The sequence below is a fragment of the Pan paniscus genome, chromosome 16 (genome assembly GCF_029289425.2).
Source record: "Pan paniscus chromosome 16, NHGRI_mPanPan1-v2.0_pri, whole genome shotgun sequence".
NCBI lineage: Eukaryota > Metazoa > Chordata > Mammalia > Primates > Hominidae > Pan > Pan paniscus.
Window position 1 is genome coordinate 80,316,742 of NC_073265.2, and position 25,202 is coordinate 80,341,943.

At 41.3% G+C, this 25,202-nt stretch overlaps 1 protein-coding gene across 3 annotated transcripts in view; it reads left to right on the forward strand.

Moving 5' to 3' along the window:
• BLM (BLM RecQ like helicase) overlaps positions 1-25,202 on the forward strand; it is a 101,025-nt gene that overhangs the window by 48,848 nt on the left and 26,975 nt on the right. For all 3 annotated transcript variants that reach the window (XM_003807720.5, XM_008959857.5, XM_055098850.2), the window contains 5 exons: positions 907-1,020; positions 3,129-3,227; positions 3,434-3,582; positions 18,121-18,227; positions 20,216-20,376. In XM_003807720.5, coding sequence (XP_003807768.1) covers positions 907-1,020; positions 3,129-3,227; positions 3,434-3,582; positions 18,121-18,227; positions 20,216-20,376 — 630 coding nt within the window. The remainder of the gene's footprint in view (positions 1-906; positions 1,021-3,128; positions 3,228-3,433; positions 3,583-18,120; positions 18,228-20,215; positions 20,377-25,202) is intronic.

The following is a 25,202-nucleotide window of genomic DNA, read 5'->3' on the forward strand; positions in this document are numbered from 1 at the left end:
GAAGCTGAGGGAAGAGGGTCGCTAGAGCCCAGGAGTTTGAGGCTGCAGTGGGTCATGATCATGCCACTACAATGTAGCCTTGATGAAAGCGAGACCCCGACTCAATCACATTGTGATTAAAAAGAACTGTTTTAAGAGTTATGAGTCACCACCCCTCAATAAGACCACTAGTTTGGTTTTCTTCCAAAGAATGTCTTAGTGCAGTGGTGGTAGCCATTGTTCAACCATTTGTCATATTATGGCCCCTTCATTGTCATTAATCTTTAAAACCCTGAAATACATTTATCTAAAAAAAAGATGCCATACAGTAGGACTGGAATATCTTGTATACCAAATTCATATTTATCTTATTTACAAAGATGAAAAATAAAGCAAGAAAAGGAAATAAATAATGAGAAGACCATTTTGTGTTATGCTTTTTTTTGTTTTGTTTTGTTTTGTTTTAAGACAGTCTTGTTCTGTTGCCCAGGCTGGAGTGCGGTGGTGCAACCTTGGCTCACTGCAACCTCTGCCTCCCAAGCTCCAGCAATTTTCCTGCCTTAGCCTCCTGAGTAGCTGGGATTACAGGCACCTGCCACCACGCCAGGCTAATTTTTGTATTTTCAGTAGAGATGGGGTTTCTCCGTGTTGGCCATGCTAGTCTTGAACTCCTGACCCCAAGTGATCCACCTGCCTCAGCCTCCCAAAATGCTGAAATTACAGGCGTGAGCCACCACGCCCTGCCTGAGTTACGCTTAATAAGGGTTTTTTAAAATGTATGTACTTACATACTTGTTATATTGAGATATGTATTTCCTTTGATAGGTTTGATATGTGACTAATAAAATATTTATAAAACCTAAGGACAAATGTAATTTTGTCAGGTTAATGTATAAAATTGAAATTGTTTACTACTTTTATACTTAGATTCCAGCTACATATCTGACAGGTGATAAGACTGACTCAGAAGCTACAAATATTTACCTCCAGTTATCAAAAAAAGACCCAATCATAAAACTTCTATATGTCACTCCAGAAAAGGTTTGTATTGATATCATTATTTTAAAATATATTAAAGACCACTAGAATACATATATTTTTAAGATTTTAACAAAATTTTGTATACGTAGTGCAAAGAATTTTTATACAACTTTCATCCAGAAACCCCAAATGGTAATATTTTACTATAATTGCTTTGTATTCTCTCTCTGCATATATTTTCCTGACACATTTGATTGAAAATTGCAGACATGGTATCCTTTTAAGCCCTAAGTACTTCACTGTACATTTCCTAAAAACAACGTATTCTCTCATATAACCTCAGTACAATGATCAAAATTAGGAGATGTACATTGATGCAGTACTATTACTTAATCTGTAAACCTTATTCTCGTTTCACTAGTTGTCCCAATAATGTCCTTTATAGCAAAAGAAAATCCCAGATCATGCATGCATTCCGTTGTGCTTCTCTGTAATCTTGTAAACAGTTTCTCTCTCTTAATATCTTTCGTGATTTTGACATTTTTGAAGGCCAGTCGTTTTCAGAATTGTCCCTCAATTTGAGTTTATCTTGCTTCCTCCTGCTTAGATTCCCGTTACTCCTTGAATATCACAGAAACAGTGATATGTTCTCATGCCCACTGTCAGGAGGCACTTGATGTCGATTCGTCCCATTACTGACAATGTTAGTTAACTGATCGCTTGGTTGTGGTAGTGTCTGATAGACTTCTCTGCTGTAAAGTTACTCATTTCTTTTTGGCCTTTGTAATTAGTAGATATCCTGTTGTGGGTTGCTTTGAGACTATGTAAATACCCTACTAGTGATCAGAATTTTACCCACAAGTTTTAGTATCCATTGATGATTCTTCCCCAAATCAGTTATTACTGTGATAGATATAAAATTATTTTTTAAATGTAGTTGGTGTTTTGCCATAAGGAAGAGTTTTCCTGTTGGTTACACTTTTTTTTTCTTTTTTTTTTGAGGTGGAGTCTCACTCTGTCACCCAGGCGGGAGTGCTCGGCTCACTGCAATCTCAGCTCACTGCAACCTGGGTTCAAGTGATTCTCCTGCCTCAGCCTCCCAAGTAGCTAGGAATACAGGTGTGTGCCACCATACCTGGCTAATTTTTGTATTTTTAGTAGAGATGGGGTTTTACCATCTTGGCCAGGCTGGTCTCAAACTCCTGACCTCAGGCGATCTGCCCACCTCAGCCTCCCAAAGTGCTGGGATTACAAGCGTGAGCCACTGTGCCCAGCCCACAAATTTATTGATACTAGCATGAACTCGACTTCTTAATTTATTCAATGAGTTACATTCAATTATCAAGTATTTTGATGTTCTAATTGTCCTACATGTGACCAGTGAGACATCTCTCTCAAGCTGGCTTCTCTGTCCTTTTGACATGTGCCGGTCAAGATGTGAGTGCTACATGTGCTCGTTGCTACTGAGATGTCATTGCTTCTAGGCCTTGTTATGAAGAGAGCTATAAAATATATAATTTTTCCCCCAGCCAACACGCATCCATATAACCCAGATATGTAACCCTGTTGCCAATGTAAATGTATGGTGGCCCTCAGATGTCTTGAAGCAGACAAAAGTTTGAGAACCACTAACCTGCTAAATAAGCTCTTTGCTTAATGTTGGTGAACATTCTAAAATTTGATCTGCTATTTTCTATTACTTCTGCTGTTCTCTTCATAGATTGAAATAAGAACCAATTTTATATGGAGGTGACAAAATGTTTTTGTTTTTGTTTTTTCGAGACCGAGTTTCGGTATTTTTACCAGGCTGGAGTGCAGTGGCACGATCTCGGCTCACTGCAACCTCCACCTCCCGAGTTCAAGCGATTCTCTTGCCTCAGCCTTCCTGAGTAGCTGGGATTACAGGCATGCACCACCACGCCCGGCTAATTTTGTATTTTTAGTAAAGGTGGGGTTTCACCACATTGGTTAGGCTGGTCACAAACTCCCGACCTTGGACGATCCACCCACCTCGGCTTCCCAAAGTGCTGGGATTACAGGCGTGAGCCACCGCACCCGGCCTTATGGAGGTTTTAATACAGCTTAAGTTGTGATGGAATTTGAAGACCACAGAATCATAAGGTGATGTGTTTCAGTGTTTTTACATGTCTAATATATTTCTGGCCTAGATCTGTGCAAGTAACAGACTCATTTCTACTCTGGAGAATCTCTATGAGAGGAAGCTCTTGGCACGTTTTGTTATTGATGAAGCACATTGTGTCAGTCAGGTAAATACTGTTTTTTATATCCGGAAATACCGATAAATACATACTACCAACAATATATGTATTTACTGAATAAAAACCCACACTGAGTGAATGAGTCTCCTATTTTACTGAAGAATAAGGTAGTTCTTAATACATTGAGCAGTGTTGGCTTTTTATAGAAGGAAGCTCGAAGTAGTCTGAAAAGCAGTATTTTTTTTTCCAACTAGTGGGGACATGATTTTCGTCAAGATTACAAAAGAATGAATATGCTTCGCCAGAAGTTTCCTTCTGTTCCGGTGATGGCTCTTACGGCCACAGCTAATCCCAGGGTACAGAAGGACATCCTGACTCAGCTGAAGATTCTCAGACCTCAGGTGTAAGTTGTTGCACGTCACGTATTTGAGAACCCTGGGGCAGTGACTGCCAGAGCTGCTACATGTTAGAATCACCTGTGGCGCTTTAACGCCACCACCCCACCCCCACCCCACCCCCATGCCCAAGTTGTAACCCGATGGCAGCTAAATCAGAACGTTCGGGGCTGAGAGCCAGTATTTTTTTAAAAATCCCCAAGTGATTACAATGTGCAGCAGAGTTTGGGAACCAGAGTCCTAGGGCTTTTCTTCACTTACTGAAATTAAAACTCCTTTTCAGTACCTACTTTGGAAGTAGGGATAAATTGCATGCCATATCTATCATCCCTGGTATAGTCCCAGTAATAAATTAATTTTTACTTATCTAATTTTGGCTTCCATATATCCTAGAGTATACTTCTTGAAATGAAAGATGACCCTGCTTTGTCATTTCCCCCTAAGGTCCCAATTGAATCCAGGATGTTGAAAATAGTCCAGATATTATGTCGAATAGCTTTTTTACTTTGTTTTCTTCTCAACAACAAAATGCTTCTTGTTGCCACCACATCCATAATTCTTCAGTAACAAAATCTACTATAAAAGAAATCCACCCCCACTTTTTTTTTTTTTTTTTTTTTTGAGACGGAGTCTCGCTCTGTCGCCCAGGCTAGAGTGCAGTGGCCTGATCTCGGCTCACTCCAAGTTCTGCCTCCCGGGGTTCACGCCATTCTCCCACCTTAGCCTCCCGAGTAGCTGGGACTATAGGCGCCCGCCACCACACCAGGCTAATTTTTTTTGTATTTTTAGTAGAGACGGGGTTTCACTGTCTTAGCCAGGAGGGTCTCGATCTCCTGACCTCATGATCCGCCCACCTTGGCCTCCCAAAGTGCTGGGATTACAGGCGTGAGCCACCGTGCCCGGCCAATCCCCACATATTTATCTAGGCTGTACTGGATTATTTTATACTTCTACCTGAGTTTGTAGAGATATGGATTCTTTGGTAGGTTTATTCACTCAGCAAATATTTATTTAACAACTGTTGTGTGCCGAGGTTAAAGTATTTTTTTCTTCTGATTTATTAGTGTGCACTTTCGTTTCAGATGTAAACATTAACGTGGTATGCCTGAAGGAGTAATGACTGAATTGGATATTGAGGTGAATTTTTAAAGCACAGCTTTTGTTCATTTGAAAATAAAGACAAGCTGGTGCTATAAATATTATAAGCAGTGAGAACAGCAACAGTATCTCTTAGAGGGTTATGAGAAGAACTGAAGGTTCCTTACGAAGGAGATGAATGGGTCACGAGATTAAGATAGCTACAAAAGCTTTTGCAGGTTAAACTGGCAGCTTCTAAATTATCTGATCTAAATCAAGGAATTCAAGCATTTTGGGTTTCTTCCAGCCTTTAAGTTGTTTGGTTCCAGCCTAGAATTATTTTATTGCTAGTAGCACTGTTATATAGCACTAATGACCATACTCAAGTGCAAGGATTTTAGAGTCCTCAGAATTTTGTGTGTGTGATCACAAAGTTTGGAATGGAATATTGTAATTTAATCTCACTTGCAGAGGAGTATTTGTATTAAATTTGGGGAAAAATATTTTGCTTCTATAATTGATATGCATTATAATGCTATATTTAAGATGTCATATTAGGCTGGGTGCAGTGTCTCATGCCTGTAATCCCAGCACTTTGGGAGGCCGAGGCAGGTGGATCACCTAAGGTCAGGAGTTTGAGACCAGCCTGGCCAACGTGGCGATACCCCATCTCTACTAAAAATACAAAAATTAGCCGGGCCTACTGGCGTGTGCCTGTAATCGCTGCCACCCAGGAGGCTGAGGCAGGAGAATTGCTTGAACCCAGGAGGCGGAGGTTGCAGTGAGCCAAGATCACGCCACTGTACTCCAGCCTGGGCGACAGAGTAAGGCTCTGTCTCAAAAACAAAAAACAAAAAAAAGGATGTCATATTATACTTTAGATTCTAATAAATAACCTATTTGCAAGTAAGTACTTCTGTAAGTACTACATTGATCTATAATTTTTTTTTTTTTTTTTTTTTTTTTTTGGAGACAGGTCTTACCATGTTGCCATGTTACCCAAGCTGGTCTCGAACTCCTGGGCTTAAACAGTCCTCCCGTCTCAGCCTTCCTAAGTGCTGAGATTCTTCTGTCCTCTTATGCCAGATGTAATCTACTGTTCTTTTAGATCAGTTACATCAATGGCAAATGCCTATAGTTAAATGATAAAAAAAATTTCTTTTCCTTTTGAATGGCTTTTTGTAAGTATAGGATTTGTGATTTATGTTTGAGTAAACAGTGTACATATTTATTTATTTATTTAGAGGCAGGCACCTTGAATCTGTTTTCTTAGTACTGTGGGGAAGAGATCTGCCTGGGAAAGCAAGCTTGTGGATTTCCAGTCTCCAGCACTTGGTACATAATTGGCACTCAGTAATAATCAATAAATGAAAAATGTGAAGGAATTTGGGTAAATGTAAAAATGTAGGCATGTCTGTTGACTCCTTAATGTGTTTGGCACTTCTCTGCATTTGGAAGTAGGAAATTTTAAGGAATACTTTCTGGGACTCTTGTTTCCTGATCTTTTCTGCCAATAGGCCCTGGTTTGGATTAAATTTGCTCAACTGCTGCTATGTCGTGGCCCTGGCGAAGTCAGGTATTCCTAAGATTGAAGCCACAGCCCCTGTGCTGCTCTCCTCCTGCCAGTCTGTAATAATATTCTTCCTCTTTGGGAAATACAAGGCACACAAAAAAGGCTTTATTCCATTTCCTTAGGGCCTTAAAATATAAACTGGAAGAGAGCAAAGAGACAGGCACATAGAGTTAACTATAATAGAACACTAATAATAGCTAACACTTACATATCCAGCCTACTCAGTGTGCCAGGCACTGTTGTCATTTTATGTGTATTAACCTCCTTGTCCACACAAAAGCAAGGTAGGTACTCCTATTTTCCTCATTCCACAGGTGAGGAAATTGAGGCACAAAGAGATTATATAACTTCATATGCCTAGCAAGGGTTGGAGTGAGAACTGAAAACCCCGGATAGCTGGTTTCAGAATCCTTTAAATACTAGGTCAAATTGCAGAAAGAAGAAAGCAGTGATTTGAGATGTAAATTACAGCTGCAGGAACTGAAGAAGACAAGATAAGCTAGAACCCCCAGTAACAGCTGTTACGAGGAGGGGTCAGATCAAGTTTTGTAAAGGCACTGGGCATTGTAGGAGGAGTAGTTTATTTAAAAGCATAGGCTGGGCATGGTGACTCACACCTGTAATCCCAGCACTTTGGGAGGCCGAGGTGGGCGGATCACCTGAGGTCACGAGTTCAAGACCAGACTGACCAACAAGGAGAAACCCCGTCTCTACTAAAAATGCAAAACTAGCCGGGCCTGGTGGTGCATACCTGTAATCCCAGCTACTGGGGAGGCTGAGGCAGGAGAATCACTTGAACCCGGGAGGCGGAGGTTGCAGTAAGCCGAGATCGCACCACTGCACCCCAGCCTGGGCAACAAGAGCGAGACTGTCTCAAAAAAAAAAAAAAAAAAAAAAAAGATAAAAGCGTAGACAGCAGCCGAGCGCAGTGGCTCACAGCTGTAATCCCAGCACTTTGGGAGGCCAAGGGAGACGGATCACCTGAGGTCAGGAGTTGAAGACCAGCCTGGCCAACATGTTGAAACCCCATCTCTACTAAAAATATAAAAATTAACCAGGCGTGGTGGTGGGCGCCTGTAATACCAGCTACTTGAAAGGCTGAGGCAGGAAAATTGGTTGTACCTGGGAGGCAGAGGTTGCAGTGATCCAAGATCATACCACTGCACTCCAGCCTGGGTGATAGAGCAAGACTCCATCTGAAAAACAAACAAACAACAAAAGGCTTAAACAGCTGTATTGAAATAAAATTTACATACCATAAAATTCACCTAAAGTTGACACTTCAATGGCCTTTTTTTTTTTTTTTTTTTAGTTTATAAGGTTGTGCAGCCATCACCATTATCTAATTTTAGAACATTTTTGTCTCTGTTGAAAGGGAGAGTATACCCATTAGCAGTCAATTCCTACTTTCTCACTTTCCCCATTCTTAGGCAACCCCTCATCTACTTTCTGTCTCCATAGATTTGCGCCTATTCTGGACATTTCATATAAATGGAATCACATAACATGTGGCCTTTTGTGACTGACTTCTTTCACTGAGCATGTTTTTAAGGTTCCTCCATGTTGTAGCCTGTTTCAGTATTCATTCCTTTCTATTTTCAGATAATATTCCATTTTATGGATCCTATTTTCTGTTTTATTTACCCATTCATCATTTGATGGATGTTCAAGCTGTTTCAATGTTTTGGTTTTTTTGAATAATGCTGCTGTGAACATTTGTGTAGAAGTTGTTCTGTGGTCATCAGTTTTATTTCTCTTGGGTTGCTGGGTCTGTGGTAACTGTATGATTAACCTTTTCAATTCAGGACTACTAAACTAAGTTTTCAAAGTGCCTCCATCTTTTTTTTTTTTTTTTTTTGAGGCGGAGTCTCACTGTGTCACCCAGGCTGGAGTGCAGTGGTGCAATCTCGGCTCACTGCAACCTCCACCTCCTGGGTTCAAGCGATTCTCCTGCCTCAGCCTCCTGAGTAGCTGGGACTATTTTTGTATTTTTGTATTTTTCTAATTTTGTATTTTTAGTAGAGATGGGGTTTCACCATGTTGGCCAGGCTGTTCTCAAACTCCTGACCTCAGGTGATCCACCCGTCTCGACCTCCCAAAGTGCTGGGCTTATAGGTGTGAGCCACTGCACCCGACCGCCTCCATCATTTTATATTACCTTCAGCAGTGTATGGGGGTTGCAGTTTTTCCACATGCTCATCAACACTTGTTACTGTCTTTTTTTATTACAGCTATATGAAGTGGTAGGTGAATGGCATTTTAGCAGGCAAAGAGTGAAAATTCAGGGCTGAAGTTTCTGTTATAAAAGTACAGGTCAGGCCAGGCTCGGTGGCTCATGCCTGTAATCCCAGCACTTTGGGTGGCCAAGGCGGGTGGATCACCTGAGGTCAGGAGTTGGAGACCAGCCTGGCCAACATGGTGAAACCCCATCTCTACTAAAAATACAAAAATTAGCCGGGCGTGGTGGCATGCACCTATAGCCGCAGCTACTCGGGAGGCTGAGACAGGAGAATTGCTTGAAACCAGAAAGCGGAGGTTGCAGTGAGCTGAGATCATGCCACTACACCCCAGCCAAAAAAAAAAAAAAAAAAAAAGTACAGGTCAGGCCCAAGGAATGGTGAATAATCCATTGGATAAGTGGAGAAACATAGAGAAGGGATGACCCTGACAAGGTGGCTTGAGGCCAGATCGTGGAGGGTCTTGCATATAACGATGGTAAAATGTTTGGACTTTATTCTTTTGGCACTTTAACCTGGGAAGTGGCTTGATCTGAACTGTGTGGATGAATGATAACCCTGGTAAGAGAATAGAGGAGAGGATGAGTGAGAGAACAGAAAGTTAGAGGTAGAGCAGCCCTTCAGGAACCTATTGCCTGTTGCAGTCATTGAGGAGAGATGATGCTGGTGGAAACAGCAGAAGTGGAAGGAAGAAACAGAGTCAAGAGAGAGGGCAGGAATGGTAACTAAATGGAATGAGAAAAGTGGATACAGTTGAAGTTTATACTAGTTCCTGGGGCAGGTGCCTAGAACCATTGACCATAAATGGAACGGAGGAAGGAAGATGAGTAATAAATTTGATTTTAGATGCATGATGCCTGGGATGTTTAAGGGATGAGTGGATGACCACGATAGCCATCTTCATACCTTCTTTGGTCACATGTACTTCCTGAAAAAATCCTGGAAAACTATGTACCTCCTGCATATATACATATATGTTTTAAATATATATATAATATATATGTATTATATATGTGTGTGTTTTTATTTTATATATATGTGTGTGTGTGTGTGTGTGTGTGTGTGTGTGTGTGTGTGTGTGTGTGTTTTAGACCAAGTTTCGCTCTTGTCGCCCAGGCTGGAGTGCAATGACACGATCTCTGCAATCTCCACCTCCCGAGTTCAAGTGATTCTCCCGCCTCAGCCTCCTGAGTAGCTGGGACTACAGGCACTTGCCGCCATGCCCGGCTAATTTTTCTATTTTTAGTAGAGACGGGGTTTCACCATGTTGGCCAGGCTGGTCTCAAACTCCTGACCTCAGGTGATCCACCCGCCCCAGCCTCCCAAAGTGCTGGGATTACTTGAGCCACCACGCCCGGCCATAAGCATACATTTTGATTGAGAATGTATCTCTTAATGAGATAGGCCTTTTGTTTGTTTGTTTGTTTGTTTAAGAGATGAGGTCTCGTTATATTGTTCGGATTAGTCTGGAATTCCTGGCCTCAAGTGATCCTCCCACCTTAATCTTCTAAATAGTGTGGACTACAGGTCCACACTCAGCTAGGACTTTTGTTGTTCACTTAGTTGACATATCTGGACGAATTGGGTCCATTTATATTTCTTATTTTTATGGATGTAAGCACTAAGAAATATTGCTCACATAAACATGTAGATGGGAATGGAAGGCATTTTTTGTAGCTGTAACAATTATTTGAATTCCTTCTGATGTATATGCCAAGGTTACGTAATGATCAGTCATCAAAAATTATTTTTAATTATCTGTCAATTGACAACTCAATTAGGTCTTTCAAATTTGTGGTAAGCAAAGAAATGGAAACTCTCTGGGAAAATAAGCAAGATCAATCGTTATTCACTTTACTTTTTCTAGGAAAAATACCCTAAAAAAAAGCTTTACCAATACTTACCTAATGACTATTAAGTAGTCTTATTATTCTTTCAACAAGAATCTTGTTCCCTGTATCCAATATGTATGGAAGAGTTGGGGAAATCAAAATACTGTTAGTTTCAGTATACCTTTCCAATATGATATTTTTGACAAAATACTTTTATTGTGTGATACGCTTTTCTAATAACTTTTTTGTTGTTTTTTGAGACAGGGTCCCAATCTTTCACCCAGGATGGAATAAGTACAGTGGTGCGATCTCGGCTCACTGCAACCTCTGCCTCCCAGGCTCAATTTATCCTCCTGCCTCAACCCGCCAAGTAGCCAGGACTACAGGCGTGCACCACCATGCCTGGCTAATTTTTATGTTTTTTGTTTGTGTTGTTTTTTTCGTAGAGACGGAGTTTCACCATGTTGCCCAGACTGGTCTCGAACTCCTGAGCTCAAAGGATCTGCCTGCCCCGGCCTCCCAAAGTGCTGGGATTACAGGCGTGAGCCACCATTCCCAACCATATTGTGTGACATACTTTTAAATAGAGTTTTGTCAAAACTGTGGCTATAGATTAGCTCTTTCCAAAAATGGGAAATGACCACCATATAACCTAATTGGTAAAGCCAGTCTTTATTGCTAAATTAGACTTCTTTTCTTTGTGGGTTTTGTTTTGTTTTGTTTTGTTTTGTTTTTGTTTTTGTTTTGGAGATGGGGTCTTACTCTCACTATGTTGCCCAGGCTGGTCTTGAACTCCTGGGCTTAAGTGATGTTCCTGCCCTAGCCTCCTGAGTAGCTGGGACTACAGGCACATACTACCATGCCTGGCTGGCTTCATTTTCCTTTTCTTTTTTGAGGGGGGTGGGGGGAATGGAGTTTCACTCTTGTTGCCCAGGCTGGAGTACAGTAGCTCACCGCAACCTCCACCTCCGGGGTTCAAGTGATTCTCCTGCCTCAGCCTCCCAAGTAGCTGGGATTACAAGCGCCCGCCACCATGCCCAGCTAATTTTTTGTATTTCTGGTAGAGACAGGGTTTCACCATATTGCGCAGGCTGGTCTTGAACTCCTGACCTCAGGTGATCTGCCCGCCTCGGCCTCTGAAAGTGCTGGGATTAGAGGCGTGAGCCACTGCACCTGGCCTCATTTTTCAATTCACATAAACTATTTAGTACACATCCCATGACAACTATTGTCAATTCCAAAAGCAACAAGCTGAGCTCTAATTGACTTTGTTTCCTCACACAACACTTTGAAAAGACATGAGTTTGACACCCCAGACAGGATAATATTTACCATTTTAATGGTAATATGCAGCAGAACCTTAGACAAGAAACAGTAGAATCTAACTTTTAAGAAAACTTTATTAAAATGTAATTCACACACTATAAAATTCATCCATTTAAAGGGTACAATTTAGTGGGTTGCTTTTTTTCTGTATTTTCACAGAATTGTACAACCATCCCCAATATCTAAGTTTAGAGCATTTTTATCACCCCAGCGAGAAACCTGGTACCCATTAGCAGCTGCTCCCCATCTTCTCCCTCTTGTTTGTGCCCGGCTTCTTTCACTGAGCATAGTTTTCAAGGGTCATCCGTGTTGTAGCATTGGTCAGTAAGTACTTCATTCATTTTTATAGCTGAATAATATTGCAGTGTATGAGTATTTTGCATTTTATTTATCCATTTATCAGCTGATGGGAACTGTCTGTAACTAGATATTTGGTAATTCCAAACATCTTATTTTCCAACAGGCAGAGTAAGATTTGTTACATGTAATAAACTCCAAGGGTCTATTAACTTTTTCATTATAACAAATTGTGTAAATATTGCTTTCAGTTAGTTACCCACAGTCCTTTTGCAGTAGAGATAGTTGTCTTGGTTTTAATTGGATTCGTGATCTACAACTTTATGTTCTAATCTCATGTCATTTTTATTATTTTTAGTAAAAGTAATTTGTTTGACTAAATTAACTGGTAAACAGTTCTGAGCTTTTTCAATTGTGTCTACAAATTTTAAGAAATTCAGATTATGTGCCAGATGTTTTTAGTAACAGCTTTGTTGCGGTATAATCCACATACCATACAATTCCCATATTTAAAAAGTACAATTCAAAGTTTTTAGTATATTCAGAATTGTACAACCATTGCCAGAGTTTTAGAACATTTCATCACCCTCCAAAAACACCCATGCCCATTGCAGTTCAATCTCCTTTTCCCCTCACATCCCCATCCTGCCAGCCCTAGGCAACCACTAATCTACTTTCTATGTATAGATTTGCCTACTCTGGGTATCTCGTGTAAATAGAATCATCCAATATGTGATCTTTTTGTGACTGTCTACTTAGCATAATGTTTTCACGGTTTATTGGTGAATAATATTCCATTGTATACGTATATGACATTTTATTCATCAGTTGTTATTGGGTTGTTTCCATTTTTATTTTTTACTATTATGAATAATGCTGGTATAATCATACATGTATAAATTTTTGTGTGGACATATGTTTTCATTTCTCTTAGGTATATGCCCAGCAGTGAAATTATTGGGTCATATAGTAACTCTATGTTTAACCTTTTCTTTTTTTTTTTTTTTTTTTTGAGACGGAGTCTCACTCTGTAGCCCAGGCTGGAGTGCAGTGGTGCGATCTTGGCTCACTGCAACCTCCACCTCCCAGGTTCAAGTGATTCTTCTGCCTCAGCCTCCTGAGTAGCTGAGACTACAGGTGTGCGCCACCATGCCCAGCTAATTTTCGTATTTTTAGTAGAGATGGGGGTTTCCCCATATTGGCCAGGCTGGTCTTGAACTCCTGACCTCGTGATCCGCCCACCTCAGCCTCCCAAAGTGCTGGAATTACAGACATGAGCCACCGTGCCCAGCCTATGTTTAACGTTTTAAAAAAGAACCGTCGCACTGTTTTCCAAAGTGGCTGTGCCATTTTACATTTTCACTAGCGATGTATGAGGGTTCTAATTTTTTCATATCCTCACCAACACTTGTTTTTGTCTCTCTTTTTGACCCAAAGATTTTTTAAATTAATAAAACACTTTTCTGAAAATAAATATTTTTTTTAATGTGGGAAAAAGCAATAAGGCCATTATTATGCCCAGTCACCATAGCATTCCTATCAGTGGGGAGACTCATGCACCGTTTCCAACTTAAGCCCAAATCAACTCAAATGCATTTTAAGATTTTCTTCATCATTTGTATTCCTAGACAATTCTTAAATCTACTACCTTTTTTGCCACAATCTGCTACACATTCTGCGTTTTCAAGCACTAAAAGGACTCTAGGAGTTTTTTGCAAAGAAATGCTGTCATAAGAGTGGTGGTATCAAAGTATTGTTTAACGGTAGTCTCAAAGACTTTCAGGGTAATGCATTCTGTGATTATAGAGATGAAAGAAACAACATCATAAAGTGAAGGTCATCTTCATTCCCACCACCTTATTCTCAGTATATCTGAAATCAGAACATCCTAATAAGGGCCAAAATACTTTTTTCCTAGTTATTCTTCACCCTTAACAGAAATAAGTAAAACACCTAAAGATATGAGGCCCTCCTACCAAGGATTTCTAGTGCTTCAATTAAAGAAAATTTCACCTACACTCATACTATTTTTCAGTTTGCTTTGTTTGGTGTCCTGGAGGTTTTTACATCCTGGAACAGTGCACAGTGGTAAAATTCAGAATGGATGAAAAGTAGGATTGGTTTGTTTGTTTTCAGGAAGTGAGGCAATTGTAAAAGGGAAAAATGGGAAAGGCGAAACAAGCAGGATGTCTTTTTTTTTTTTTTTTTTTCTTTTTAGACAGAGTCTCACTCTTCACCCAGGCTGGAGTGCAGTGGTGTGATGTCGGCTCACTGCAACCTCCGCCTCTCAGGTTCAAGCGATTCTCCTGCCTCAGCCTCCTGAGTAGCTGGAATTACAGGCACGTGCCACCATGCCTGGCTAGTTTTTGTATTTTTAGTAGAGACAGGGTTTCACCATGTTGGTTAGGCTGGTTTCAAACTCCAGATCTCATGATCCGCCCGCCTTGGCCTCCCAAAGTGCTGGGATTACAGGCGTGAGCCACCGCGCCTGTCCAGGATGTCTTTTTTTTAAATAGAGACAAGGGTCTCACTTTGTTGCCCAACTGGTCTTGAATTCCTGGGCTCAAGTGATCCTCCTGCCTTGGCCTTCCAAAATGTTGAGATTATTGATGTGAGCCACCGCCCCTGGCCAGGATGTCTTGTCTGTGGGAGCATTCTCAGATCAGTCTTATGAAAAAGGACAGCCAGCCCTTCGTATCTGCAGTTTCTGCATCTGCAGATTCACCCAACTGTATATCAAAAACATTTGAAAGAAAAATAGTTTCTGAAAGTTTCAAAAAGCAAGATTTGAATTTGCTGAGCACCAAGCGCTATGCTGTGTCCACATGAATGAAGTGATGTGTAGGCATACTCTGCTGTATCCTCCCTCCAGGACAGAAGGAAAATGTCACATAGTTACTGACAGTACAGTGTAGCAACTATTTACATGGCATTTATTTAATACATTGTATTGAGTATTATAAGTAATCTAGAGATGGTTTAAAGTGTACAGGAGGATGTGCATCGGTTATATACATATACTACACCATTTTATATCAGGGACTTGAGCATCCTTGGATTTAGGTATCCGAGGAGGCCCTAGAACCAATCCCCCATGGGAAACCAAGGGATGTGAAAATTGAGGGTCTGAATTTGTTTAAGATGATCTTTGCTCATGTATACACAGAAAGTCTTTGTGAACCCCTAGGAGTGTATGCATCCCAATTTTAGACCACTGGTCTAAAAAGATATTGAAATGTGGTTTAGAACTCTGAAAAGAGGTCTAAGGTGAGGGCAAAAGCTGGGACACATGGGACTGAAATTTGGGTGCTGTTTAAAGCAGTGAGAGTGCTGAAGGAGATAATGTAAGAGAAGAGAGCCAGATGTCTATGGGGTGATTCTCACTTAAGGAGTGAGCGAAGGAAGAAGAGGCGGAAGTGGAGAAACCAGTGATGCAAGGGAGAAAATCCCATGGGAATATAAAGTTGTAAGACAAGAGAATTTTCAGTAAGGGTAGCAACAGTGTAGAATACAGGCCAGGCGCGGTGGCTCATGACTGTAATCCCAGCACTTTGGGAGGCTGAGGCGGGAGGATCACCTGAGGTCAAGAGTTCAAGACCAGCCTGGCCAACATGGCGAAACCCCATCTCTACTAAAAATACAAAAAATTAGACGGGCGTGGTGGTGGGTGCCTGTAGTCCCAGCTACTCGGGAGGCTGAGGCAGGAGAATCACTTGAACCTGGGAGGCAGAGGTTGCAGTGAGCCGAGATCGCACTGCTGCACTCCAGTCTGGGGGATAGAGCGAGATTGTCTCAAAAAAAAAAAAAGAAAAAAAAAAAAGTAGACAGAGAGGCCAGAGAGAGCAAAGTCTGAAAGAAGACCAATCTTTGCATATACCAAATGCAGCAAAATCACTTCTGCCTATTGCGTGGGCCCATCTAGTTGGATTTAGATAAAAAAACAGAAAGCCAGTGGTTTTATTCCTCATCTTTTCTTCCTCTGATCCTGTATACAGGCAGTCCCCGCGACACAGGTTACTGCAGTTTATGGTCTTTTCTTCTGTCTACCCAGGCATGGAGATGTCTTTGTGCTCTATCCTTACCATGTTCCACAGTGTTCTCTCTCCTTCTGTGGGCTGGACATAATTGAAATGTGGAGCAATGGGGGTACCTGGAGGGCAGGACCCTATAACAATTCTGTCACCTTTCTTTAGTTTTAAAAGCCTTGAAAAAAAAAATTGGCAGAATGATAGAGGCAAAATTGAGAATAGAAAATAATGATAATTGAAATTGAATGTATAGTTAGTTGGTTGGGAACATAAGTATCTTCTGAGAAACTTGCCATTGGAGGAAAAGAGAGAGGTTGATTAGAACAGAGGGTCAACAGAGGCTTTTCTTGGAAAGGGTGGTCCTAGAACGTATTCAGAGACAGAAGAAAAATTCACAGAACAGACTGAAAAGACAAGAGAGGAGATAATGGAGAGAACAAGCTCACTGAGGAAGTGGGAGGGAGGAAATGGGGCAAGAATGGTAGACCAGAGGAAGAGGAGGAGCACATCTGTCTCAGAGTCAGCCACATTTTATTTGGGGCCAAGAACAAAAATAAAGTGACCGTGATCAGTAGGGCTTTAACTCCTGCTGTCCTGCAGTTAGCTCTTTATGTATCCCGGGGTGTCCAATCTTTTGGCTTCCCTGGGCCATATTGGAAGAAGAACGATTGTCTTGGACCACACATAAAATACACTAACTGGCCGGGTGTGGTGGCTCACACCTGTAATCCCAGCACTTTGAGAGGCCAAGGTGGGCAGATCACCTGAGGTCAGGAGTTCGAGACCAGCCTGGCCAACATGGTGAAACCCCATCTCTACTAAAAATAACAAAAATGAGCTGGGCGTGGTGGCGGGCACCTGTAATTCCAGCTATTCAGGAGGCTGAGGCAGGAGAATTGCTTGAACCCAGGAGGTGGAGGTTGCAGTGAGCCAAGATCACACCCTTGCACTCCAGCCTGGGTGACAAGCGTGAGACTCCCTCTCAAAAAAATAATAATACACTAACAGTAACAATAGCTGATGAGCTTTATAAAAGAATCACAAAAAATCTCACTGTTTTAAGAGAGCTTATGAATTTGTGTTGGACCACATTCAAAACCATCCTGGGCTGCATGTGGCCCGTGGGCTGCGGGTTGGATGAGCTTGAGTACCTGGTCAAAATTTGGGAACATTGATGGCCTAAAAATATGTATATTTCCTGTATGATTTCCTTAATATTTTAAATAATGTTCTAACCATCTCTGCTTTTAGTCAGCCTCATCTTGGAGTCAAGAGACTGGGCTCCTGACTTACTTTGTCTTTCTATATGTTTTCTCTTCCACAATCCTAATTTTTTGTCATCTAGTCCCATAAACATTCCCTCTTTATCACCATTCTTTTCTTTAACCCTTAGCCTTACTTCCATTTCAGTGTTCTATTGTGTAAGCTGCTAGTGACAATATTCAACTTAAGACTACTTGGTAGGCTGGGCCCGCTGGCTCATGCCTGTAATCCCAGCACTTTGGGAGGCCAAGGCAAGTGGATTGCTTGAGGTCAGGAGTTCGAGACCAGCCTGGCCAACATGGTGAAACTCTGTCTCTACTAAAAATACAAAAATTAGCTGGGCGCGATGGTGGGCATCCATAATCCCAGCTACTTGGGAGGCTGAGGCAGGAGAATGGCTTGAACCCAGCCGGCAGAGGTTGTAGTGAGCCAAGATTGTGCCACTGCACTCCAGCCTGGGCGACAGAGTGAGACTCTGTCTCAAAAAAAAAAACAAAAAACAAAAAAAACCTACTTGATATTAGCTTGGGCTGCTATGACAGAATACTGTAGACTGGGTGGCTTAAACAACAGAAATTTATTTCTCTTGGTTCTGAAAGCCAGGAAGTCCAAGATCAAGATGCTGGCAGATCCCATGTCAGATGAAGTCCCTCTTCCTGGTTTGCAAGTGATAGTATTCTCTTTGTATACTGACATATGCGGGTGGGGAGAGCCAGCAAGGTCTCTACTTATTTTTGAGCACTTATCTCATTCATAACTCCACCCCTCATGACCTAATTATCTCCCGGAGGCTCCAACTCCTAATACCATCACATTGGGGGTTAGGATTTTAGGGGGACACATGTAGTCTATAACAATACCTAAAGTCATATTTTCTCATAATAACTAAATTTTATGTTTGGGGCTTTTTTAGGTTTAGCATGAGCTTTAACAGACATAATCTGAAATACTATGTATTACCGAAAAAGCCTAAAAAGGTGGCATTTGATTGCCTAGAATGGATCAGAAAGCACCACCCATGTGAGTACAGCCATGTGATTAGCTGTCTAGAAGTAACAAATGTCTTTTTAGTACCACAATAAGATATATAAAATTGCATATTAAACATTCCTTTTTGCATTATGACAGCACTAACTTGCCCTTTATAGAGCAGACTATTGCAGCTCTCTCAATTCTGGAAATTATAAAATCTCATTTGGTTTAATAACAATAAATTCTAACAAAAATATATTAAATACTCCCTCCTACACACGTATATTATAACTTTTGGTTTCAATGTCTTCCCTCAGGCTTCTATCAGTGTTTGAATTATACAGCTTTTTGTTTTAGTGCCTTGTCCCAAGCCTGTCTGCCTTTGCATTATGTTAACTAAAATGAGATTCTGAAATTCATAGTAGTTTTCCATGTAACCCCCTTTCCACTTTTCCATGGAGAATATTTTTGGTATTTCTATTTTATTTTTTAGAAATTAGTATACATATTTGTGTGGACAAATCAGTCAGTAGAGATCTACCAAGAAAAAGTCAGTGATTTCCCCGCTCAGACTCACCTCCCCCAGGCAGCTAATGTCAATAGCTTCATGTGTATATCTAGACCTTTGGCTCAGTCACAGAGAGATGACTTTTCCTTTAATATCTTTTAATTTCCATTTCTAAAAATAACACACATAATAATAAATATAATATATGCTCATTAAAGAAAATTTATATGGCCAGGCACTGTGGCTCACGCCTGTAATCTCAGCATTTTGGGAGGCCGAGGTGGGTGAATCACTTGAGGTCAGGATTTCAAGACCAGCCTGGCCAAAACGGTGAAACCCCATCTCTACAAAAATTATCCAGACGTGGTGGCACGCACCTGTAATTCCAGCTATTCTGGAGGCTGAGGCAGAAGAACTGCTTGAACCCGGGAGGCAGAGGTTGCAGTGAGTTGAGATCGTGCCACTGCACTCCGGCCTGGGCAACAGAGCAAGACTGTCTCAAAAAACAAAAAAGAAAATTTAGAAAGCAACAAAAAGAAGAAACAAAAGACAAACATCACTCAATGAGCAAAATCACTGTTATGTTATTATTAATTTCCAGTATTTTTCTATGCATTTTTTTCTGCTAGCATACTATATACGTTTCTACCATTAATCTACTTTATATATCATGAGCATTTTCCCATGTCTTTTAAAAACTTAGAAAACACTTTTGATAGTTACAGTATATTTTATTTCACAGTTCCCTGTATTTGTTTCCCTAATGTTGCTCAGTAAAATCTTTGTAATTTTTAAAGTTTGAAGTAAAACTTTTGTTTATGTCCTTGTATCACTTTATTTCCTAATTTCCCAGAAGGAAACTGAGTCAAAGGTATTTCTAAGACTCTTGATACATACTGCCATATGCTTTTGACAAAGTTTGTGCAAGAATGGCTTTTTTTTTTTTTTTTTTTTTTTTTGAGGCTGAGTCTCACTCTATCTCCAGGCAGGAGTGCGGTGGTGCGATCTCGGCTCACTGCAACCTCTACCTCCTGGGTTAAAGTGATTCTCCTGCCTCAGCCTCCTGACTAGCTGGGATTACAGGTGCCCACCACCACACCTGGCTGATTTTTTTTGTATTTTTAGTAAAGATAGCTTTTCACCATGATGTCCAGGCTGGTCTCGAACTCCCGACCTCAAATGATCTGCCCTCCTTGGCCTCCCAAAGTGCTGGGATTACAGGCATGAGCCACCGCGCCCGGCCGAGGATGGCTTTTTTATACCCACATGTATCTAGTGTGAAGTAGAGCCCAGAGTTCATCCAGGTCCACCTCACGAGTCATTAGCAGCGACAGGATTAAAAGCCACATCTCATTTCCAGCACACATGAATTCCTTGCTTGAATTATTCACGTGTGTGGTCTTCCAGCAGTATAAGAACACTACGGGAGATCTATTTATGGTTGATATATTTCTGAAAATGTAGTGTAAATTGTGTTTTTGTTTATGTTAAAAATTCTTGTTTCTCAGTACTCTTGGTTTCTTGGCAGATGATTCAGGGATAATTTACTGCCTCTCCAGGCGAGAATGTGACACCATGGCCGACACGTTACAGAGAGATGGGCTCGCTGCTCTTGCTTACCATGCTGGCCTCAGTGATTCTGCCAGAGATGAAGTGCAGCAGAAGTGGATTAATCAGGATGGCTGTCAGGTAACATTTTTAAAGATAAACAAATAATAGAAATAATATTTTATAGCATATAACCAAACATGCACATGTAGAATGCAAACTGTTTTTACCTTGAAGGTAGTAAACATCAAAATAAGACTGAAATTTAAAAAACAGATTTTCTTTGAGACTTCTAAAGTTGCTTTTTCTTTCATAAAAAAAATCTGCTTGAGATATAATTCACATGTCATAAAATTTATCCTTTCAAAGCAAACAAGTTAGTACTTTTTAGTTTATTTGCAAAGTTGTACAATAATCATCACTATCTAATTCCAGAATTTTTGATCACCATAAAAAGAAACCTCATACCCAGTCACTTCCCCCACCCCCTAATGCCTGGAAACCACAAATCTACTAACTACTGCTAACCTGTTTCTAGAGTTTATTACTCTGTACATTGCATGTAAATAGAATCATACAGTATGTGGTCTTTGTGACTTTTCTTTTTTTTTTTTTTTATTTCCGGAGACAGAGTCTCACTCTGTCGCCCAGACTACAGTGCAGTAGAGAGATCTTCGCTTACTGCAACCTCTGCCTCCCAGGTTCAAGTGATTCTCCTGCCTCAGCCTCCTGAGTAGATGGGATTACAGATGTGCGCCACCATGCCCAGCTGATTTTTGTATTTAATATTTTTAGTGGAGACTCGAACTGGTCTCGAACTCCTGGCCTCAAGTGATCCACCTGCCTCAGCCTCCCAAAGTGCTGGATTATAGGCATGAGCCACCTCGCCTGGCCTGTTTGCTTTTATTTAGCATAATTTTTTCAAGATTTATCCATATTTTAGGATATATGAGTACTTCATACCTTTTTATGGTCAGATAATATTCTGTTATATGGATATAACACAGTTTGTTTATCTACTCATCAGCTGGTTAGACATTTGGCTTGTTTCGTTTCTTTTTTTTTTTTTTTTTTCTTTTTTTTTTTTGAGACAGGGTCTTACTCTTTCATTCAGGCTAGAGTGCAATGGCATGATCTCTGCTCACTGCAGACCGTACCTCAAACAATCCTCCCACTTCCCAAGTAGCTAGGACGACAGGCGCACCACTATGCCTGGCTAATTTTTTTATTTTTTGTATAGACGAGGTCTCCCTGTGTTGCCCAGCCTGGTCTTGAACTCCTGGGCTCAAGTGATAATCCTGCCTCAACCTACCAAATTCCTGCGATTATAGGTGTGAGCCACCATCCCCGGTGTGTTTCTACTTCTTGGCTACTATGAATAATGGCTTTGTGAGCATTCACGTACAAGTTTTTCCACGGACATATGTTTTCAGTTCTCTTGGGTAGACACCTGGGAGTGGACTTGCTGGGTCAAATGGCAACTCTTTGTTTAACTTTTAGAGGAACTGTGAAACTGCTTTTCAAAGTGGCTCTGCAGTTCTGCATTCTCACCAGCAATGTATGAGGTGCCAGTGTCTCCACGTCTTCACCAATATTTTTTATTGTCCAGCTTTTTTAATGTGTTCGTCCTTGTGTGTGGGAAATGGTATCTCTTTGTGGGTTTTTTTTTATTTACATGGAAGACCACACACGTGAATAATTCAAGCAAGGAATTCACGTCACCCAGGCTGGAGTGCAGTGGCGCAATCTTGGCTCACTGGAACTTCCGACTCCTGGTTCAAGCAATTCTCCTGCCTCAGCCTCCCAAGTAGCCGGGACTATAGGCACATGCCACCACACCCAGCTTATTTTTGTATTTTTAGTAGAGACAGGGTTTCACCATATTGGCCAGGCTGGTCGTGAACTCCTGACCTCATGATCCGCCCACCTCAGCCCCCCAAAGTGCTGGGATGACAGGTGTGAGCCACCACGCCTGGCCCTCTTTGTGGTTTTGATTTGCATTTCCCTAGTAACTAACAATATTGGGCATCTGTTTCCGAGATGAGAAATTTGCCGTCACCCAGGTGGGTGGGGAGGAAAGCTGAAAATACTTTAGGCATCTCTTTTTTTTTTTTTTTTCTTTTTTTTTTTTTGAGACGGGAGTCTCGCTCTGTCGCCCAGGCTGGAGTGCAGTGGCGCGATCTCAGCTCACTGCAAGCTCCGCCTCTCGGGTTCACGCCATTCTCCCGCATCAGCCTCCCGAGTAGCTGGGACTATAGGCACCCGCCACCACGCCCGGCTAATTTTTTTTGTATGTTTAGTAGAGACGAGGGTTTCACCACGTTAGCCAGGAGGGTCTCGATCTCCTGACCTCGTGATCCGCCCGCCTCGGCCTCCCAAAATGCTGGGATTACAGGCGTGAGCCACCGCACCCAGCCTACTTTAGGCATCTCTTATTGTGGTAAATGCCAGCCTTGGATAGATCCCTCTAAATGAAAGGATGAATTTCAGCAAAACAACTAATAATTACTTGGAGCCAATGAAAAGTTTCAGCTCAGGAAAAAGTATTTACTTTGAAGATTCAGAGGAAAAATATCTCTCAAAATTGTTTTCTCTGGGAAAACAGAAAATTTTAGAGGATATCAGTTTAGTATCCCGAGAAAGATATAAGAAGACTTAATATACGTGAACTAGCAACAACTTCCATAAGATCACAGGGTGAGATGAAGGGAGAAATAAAAATCCAGTTTATGGCCAGGTGCAGTGGCTCACCCCTGTAATCCCACCACTTTGAGAGGCCGATGTGGACGGATCACCTGAGATCAAGGAGTTTGAGACCAGCCTGGCCAATATGGTGAAACCCTGTCTCTACTAAAAATACAAAAATTAGCCGGACGCGGTGATGGGCATCTGTAGTCCCAGCTACTCAGGAGGCTGAGGCAGGGGAATCACTTGAACCTGGGAGCTGAAGGTTGCAGTGAGCCGAGATCGTGCCACTGTACTCCAGCCTGGGAAACAGAACAAGACTCTATGTCAAAAAAAAAAAAAGAGGCCGGGCGCGGTGGCTCACGCTTGTAATCCCAGCACTTTGGGAGGCCGAGGCGGGCGGATCACGATGTCAGGAGATCGAGACCATCCTGGCTAACACGGTGAAACCCCGTCTCTACTAAAAATACAAAAAAATTAGCCGGGCGTGATGGTGGGCGCCTGTAGTCCCAGCTACTCGGGAGGCTGAGGCAGGAGAATGGCGTGAACCCGGGAGGCGGAGCTTGCAGTGAGCCGAGATTGCGCCGCTGCACTCCCGCCTAGGCCACAGAGCGAGACTCCGTCTCAAAAAAAAAAAAAAAAAAAAAAGAAAGAAAAATTCAGCTTATCCAAGTAAGAAAAACAAAACTAAGAGCAGAATTATATATTAAGACACAAATGGAATGACTCAGTCTCAGTGGAGACAATAGAATCAGTGATGTAGTGAGTAGCTTGAGAATGCAAGGGAAAAAAGAGATTAAAATGAGGTGGGGTGGAAATTATCTTTGTTGATAAAAGGAGGTAAGGATTCAGCCTAAGAACAGTAAGTGTACCCAAGCAAGAAAGCAGGATAATTGAAACAGATAAGTGTGTTATAAATAAATACATAACAAATATATAACAAAAATAATAGAAGACTGTCTTCAGAATTGGAAGAAGGAAGACTAGGACTGAAGAATTTCATACCCAGCTCATTGTCATTTATGTTGAAACCAACAAAAGGTCATTTTCAGATATGCAAAAAGTTTAGAAATACATCACTCATTTGTCTTCACTGAAATACTGATTTTAGTCTTCCCAAATTAGTTTATATATTTAACCCAAATGCCAGTGTTTTGTTTTGTTTTTTTTTTTTTTTTTTTGGTTTTTTGTTCTTTTCCCTTTGATAAACTTTTTCTAAAGTTTGCCTGGAAGAATATTCAAGTGAAAATAACTAAGAGAGTTTGGCAAAAAACCTAATAACACAGGAACACTAGTTTGCAGTACGTTATAGGCAGATCAGTGGAACAGGAAAACATGTAAAAACAATACATGATAAGGAAAAAGTTTGCATGAAAGGGCCAGGCATGGTGGTTCACACCTGTAATCCCAGCACTTTGGGAGGCCAAGGTGGGAAGATCACTTGAGCCTAGGAGTTCAAGACCAGCCCAGGCAACATGGCGAAACCCCATCTCTACAAAAAATACAAAAATTAGCCTGGCATGCTGGTGCACACCTGTAGTCCCAGCTACTCGGGAGTCTGAGGCAGGAGAATAGCTTGAACCCTGGAGGTGGAGGTTGCAGTGAGCCAAAATCACGCCACTGCATTCCAGCCTGGGCAACAGACCGAGACTGTCTCAAAAAAAAAAAAAAAGAATGATTTTTTTCAAGTGCTTTAAATGGTTATGTATAGTATAAATAATCTACAGTGGAGATATATATATATATATATATATATAACTTTGATAAAAAATATGGTTAAAAAATAGTGAGGGGTTTATAAAAACCTAATTATTTCTGCTCTCAGACTAATTAGTCCTTACAGTCAGCATGTAATATTAGCCTACACCAGCTCGACAGACTTGATCTCGTTAGATTCATGAGATAGAATAAAACTTGGCCATTATTCTTCACAAAGAATGATTGTGGCTTGAAGTTTTAAAAGCGCAGAAATAAAGAAGGAAATCACAATTAAACAAAGCCACTTTTCCCAATTTCAAGAAATAAGAGCTTTCAGAAAGAGTTGGCAGCCTCGCATCCTCATCTGGAGGCTGCAGGCGGTGCCTCACAGCCCTGTGCCCGCCCTGATACTGGGAGATGCACCTGGACTTCATGGAACCCTGTGGGTCATGCTTCCGGACCTGTCGGCTGACACATCTTGCTGTGCAGCTTCTCCACCTGCTCTCCATCACTAGAAGCTACAATAGTCTTTCTGTTTCCAAGGAGATTTGCCTTTGATCAGAGTGCCATAAATGTAGATGGAT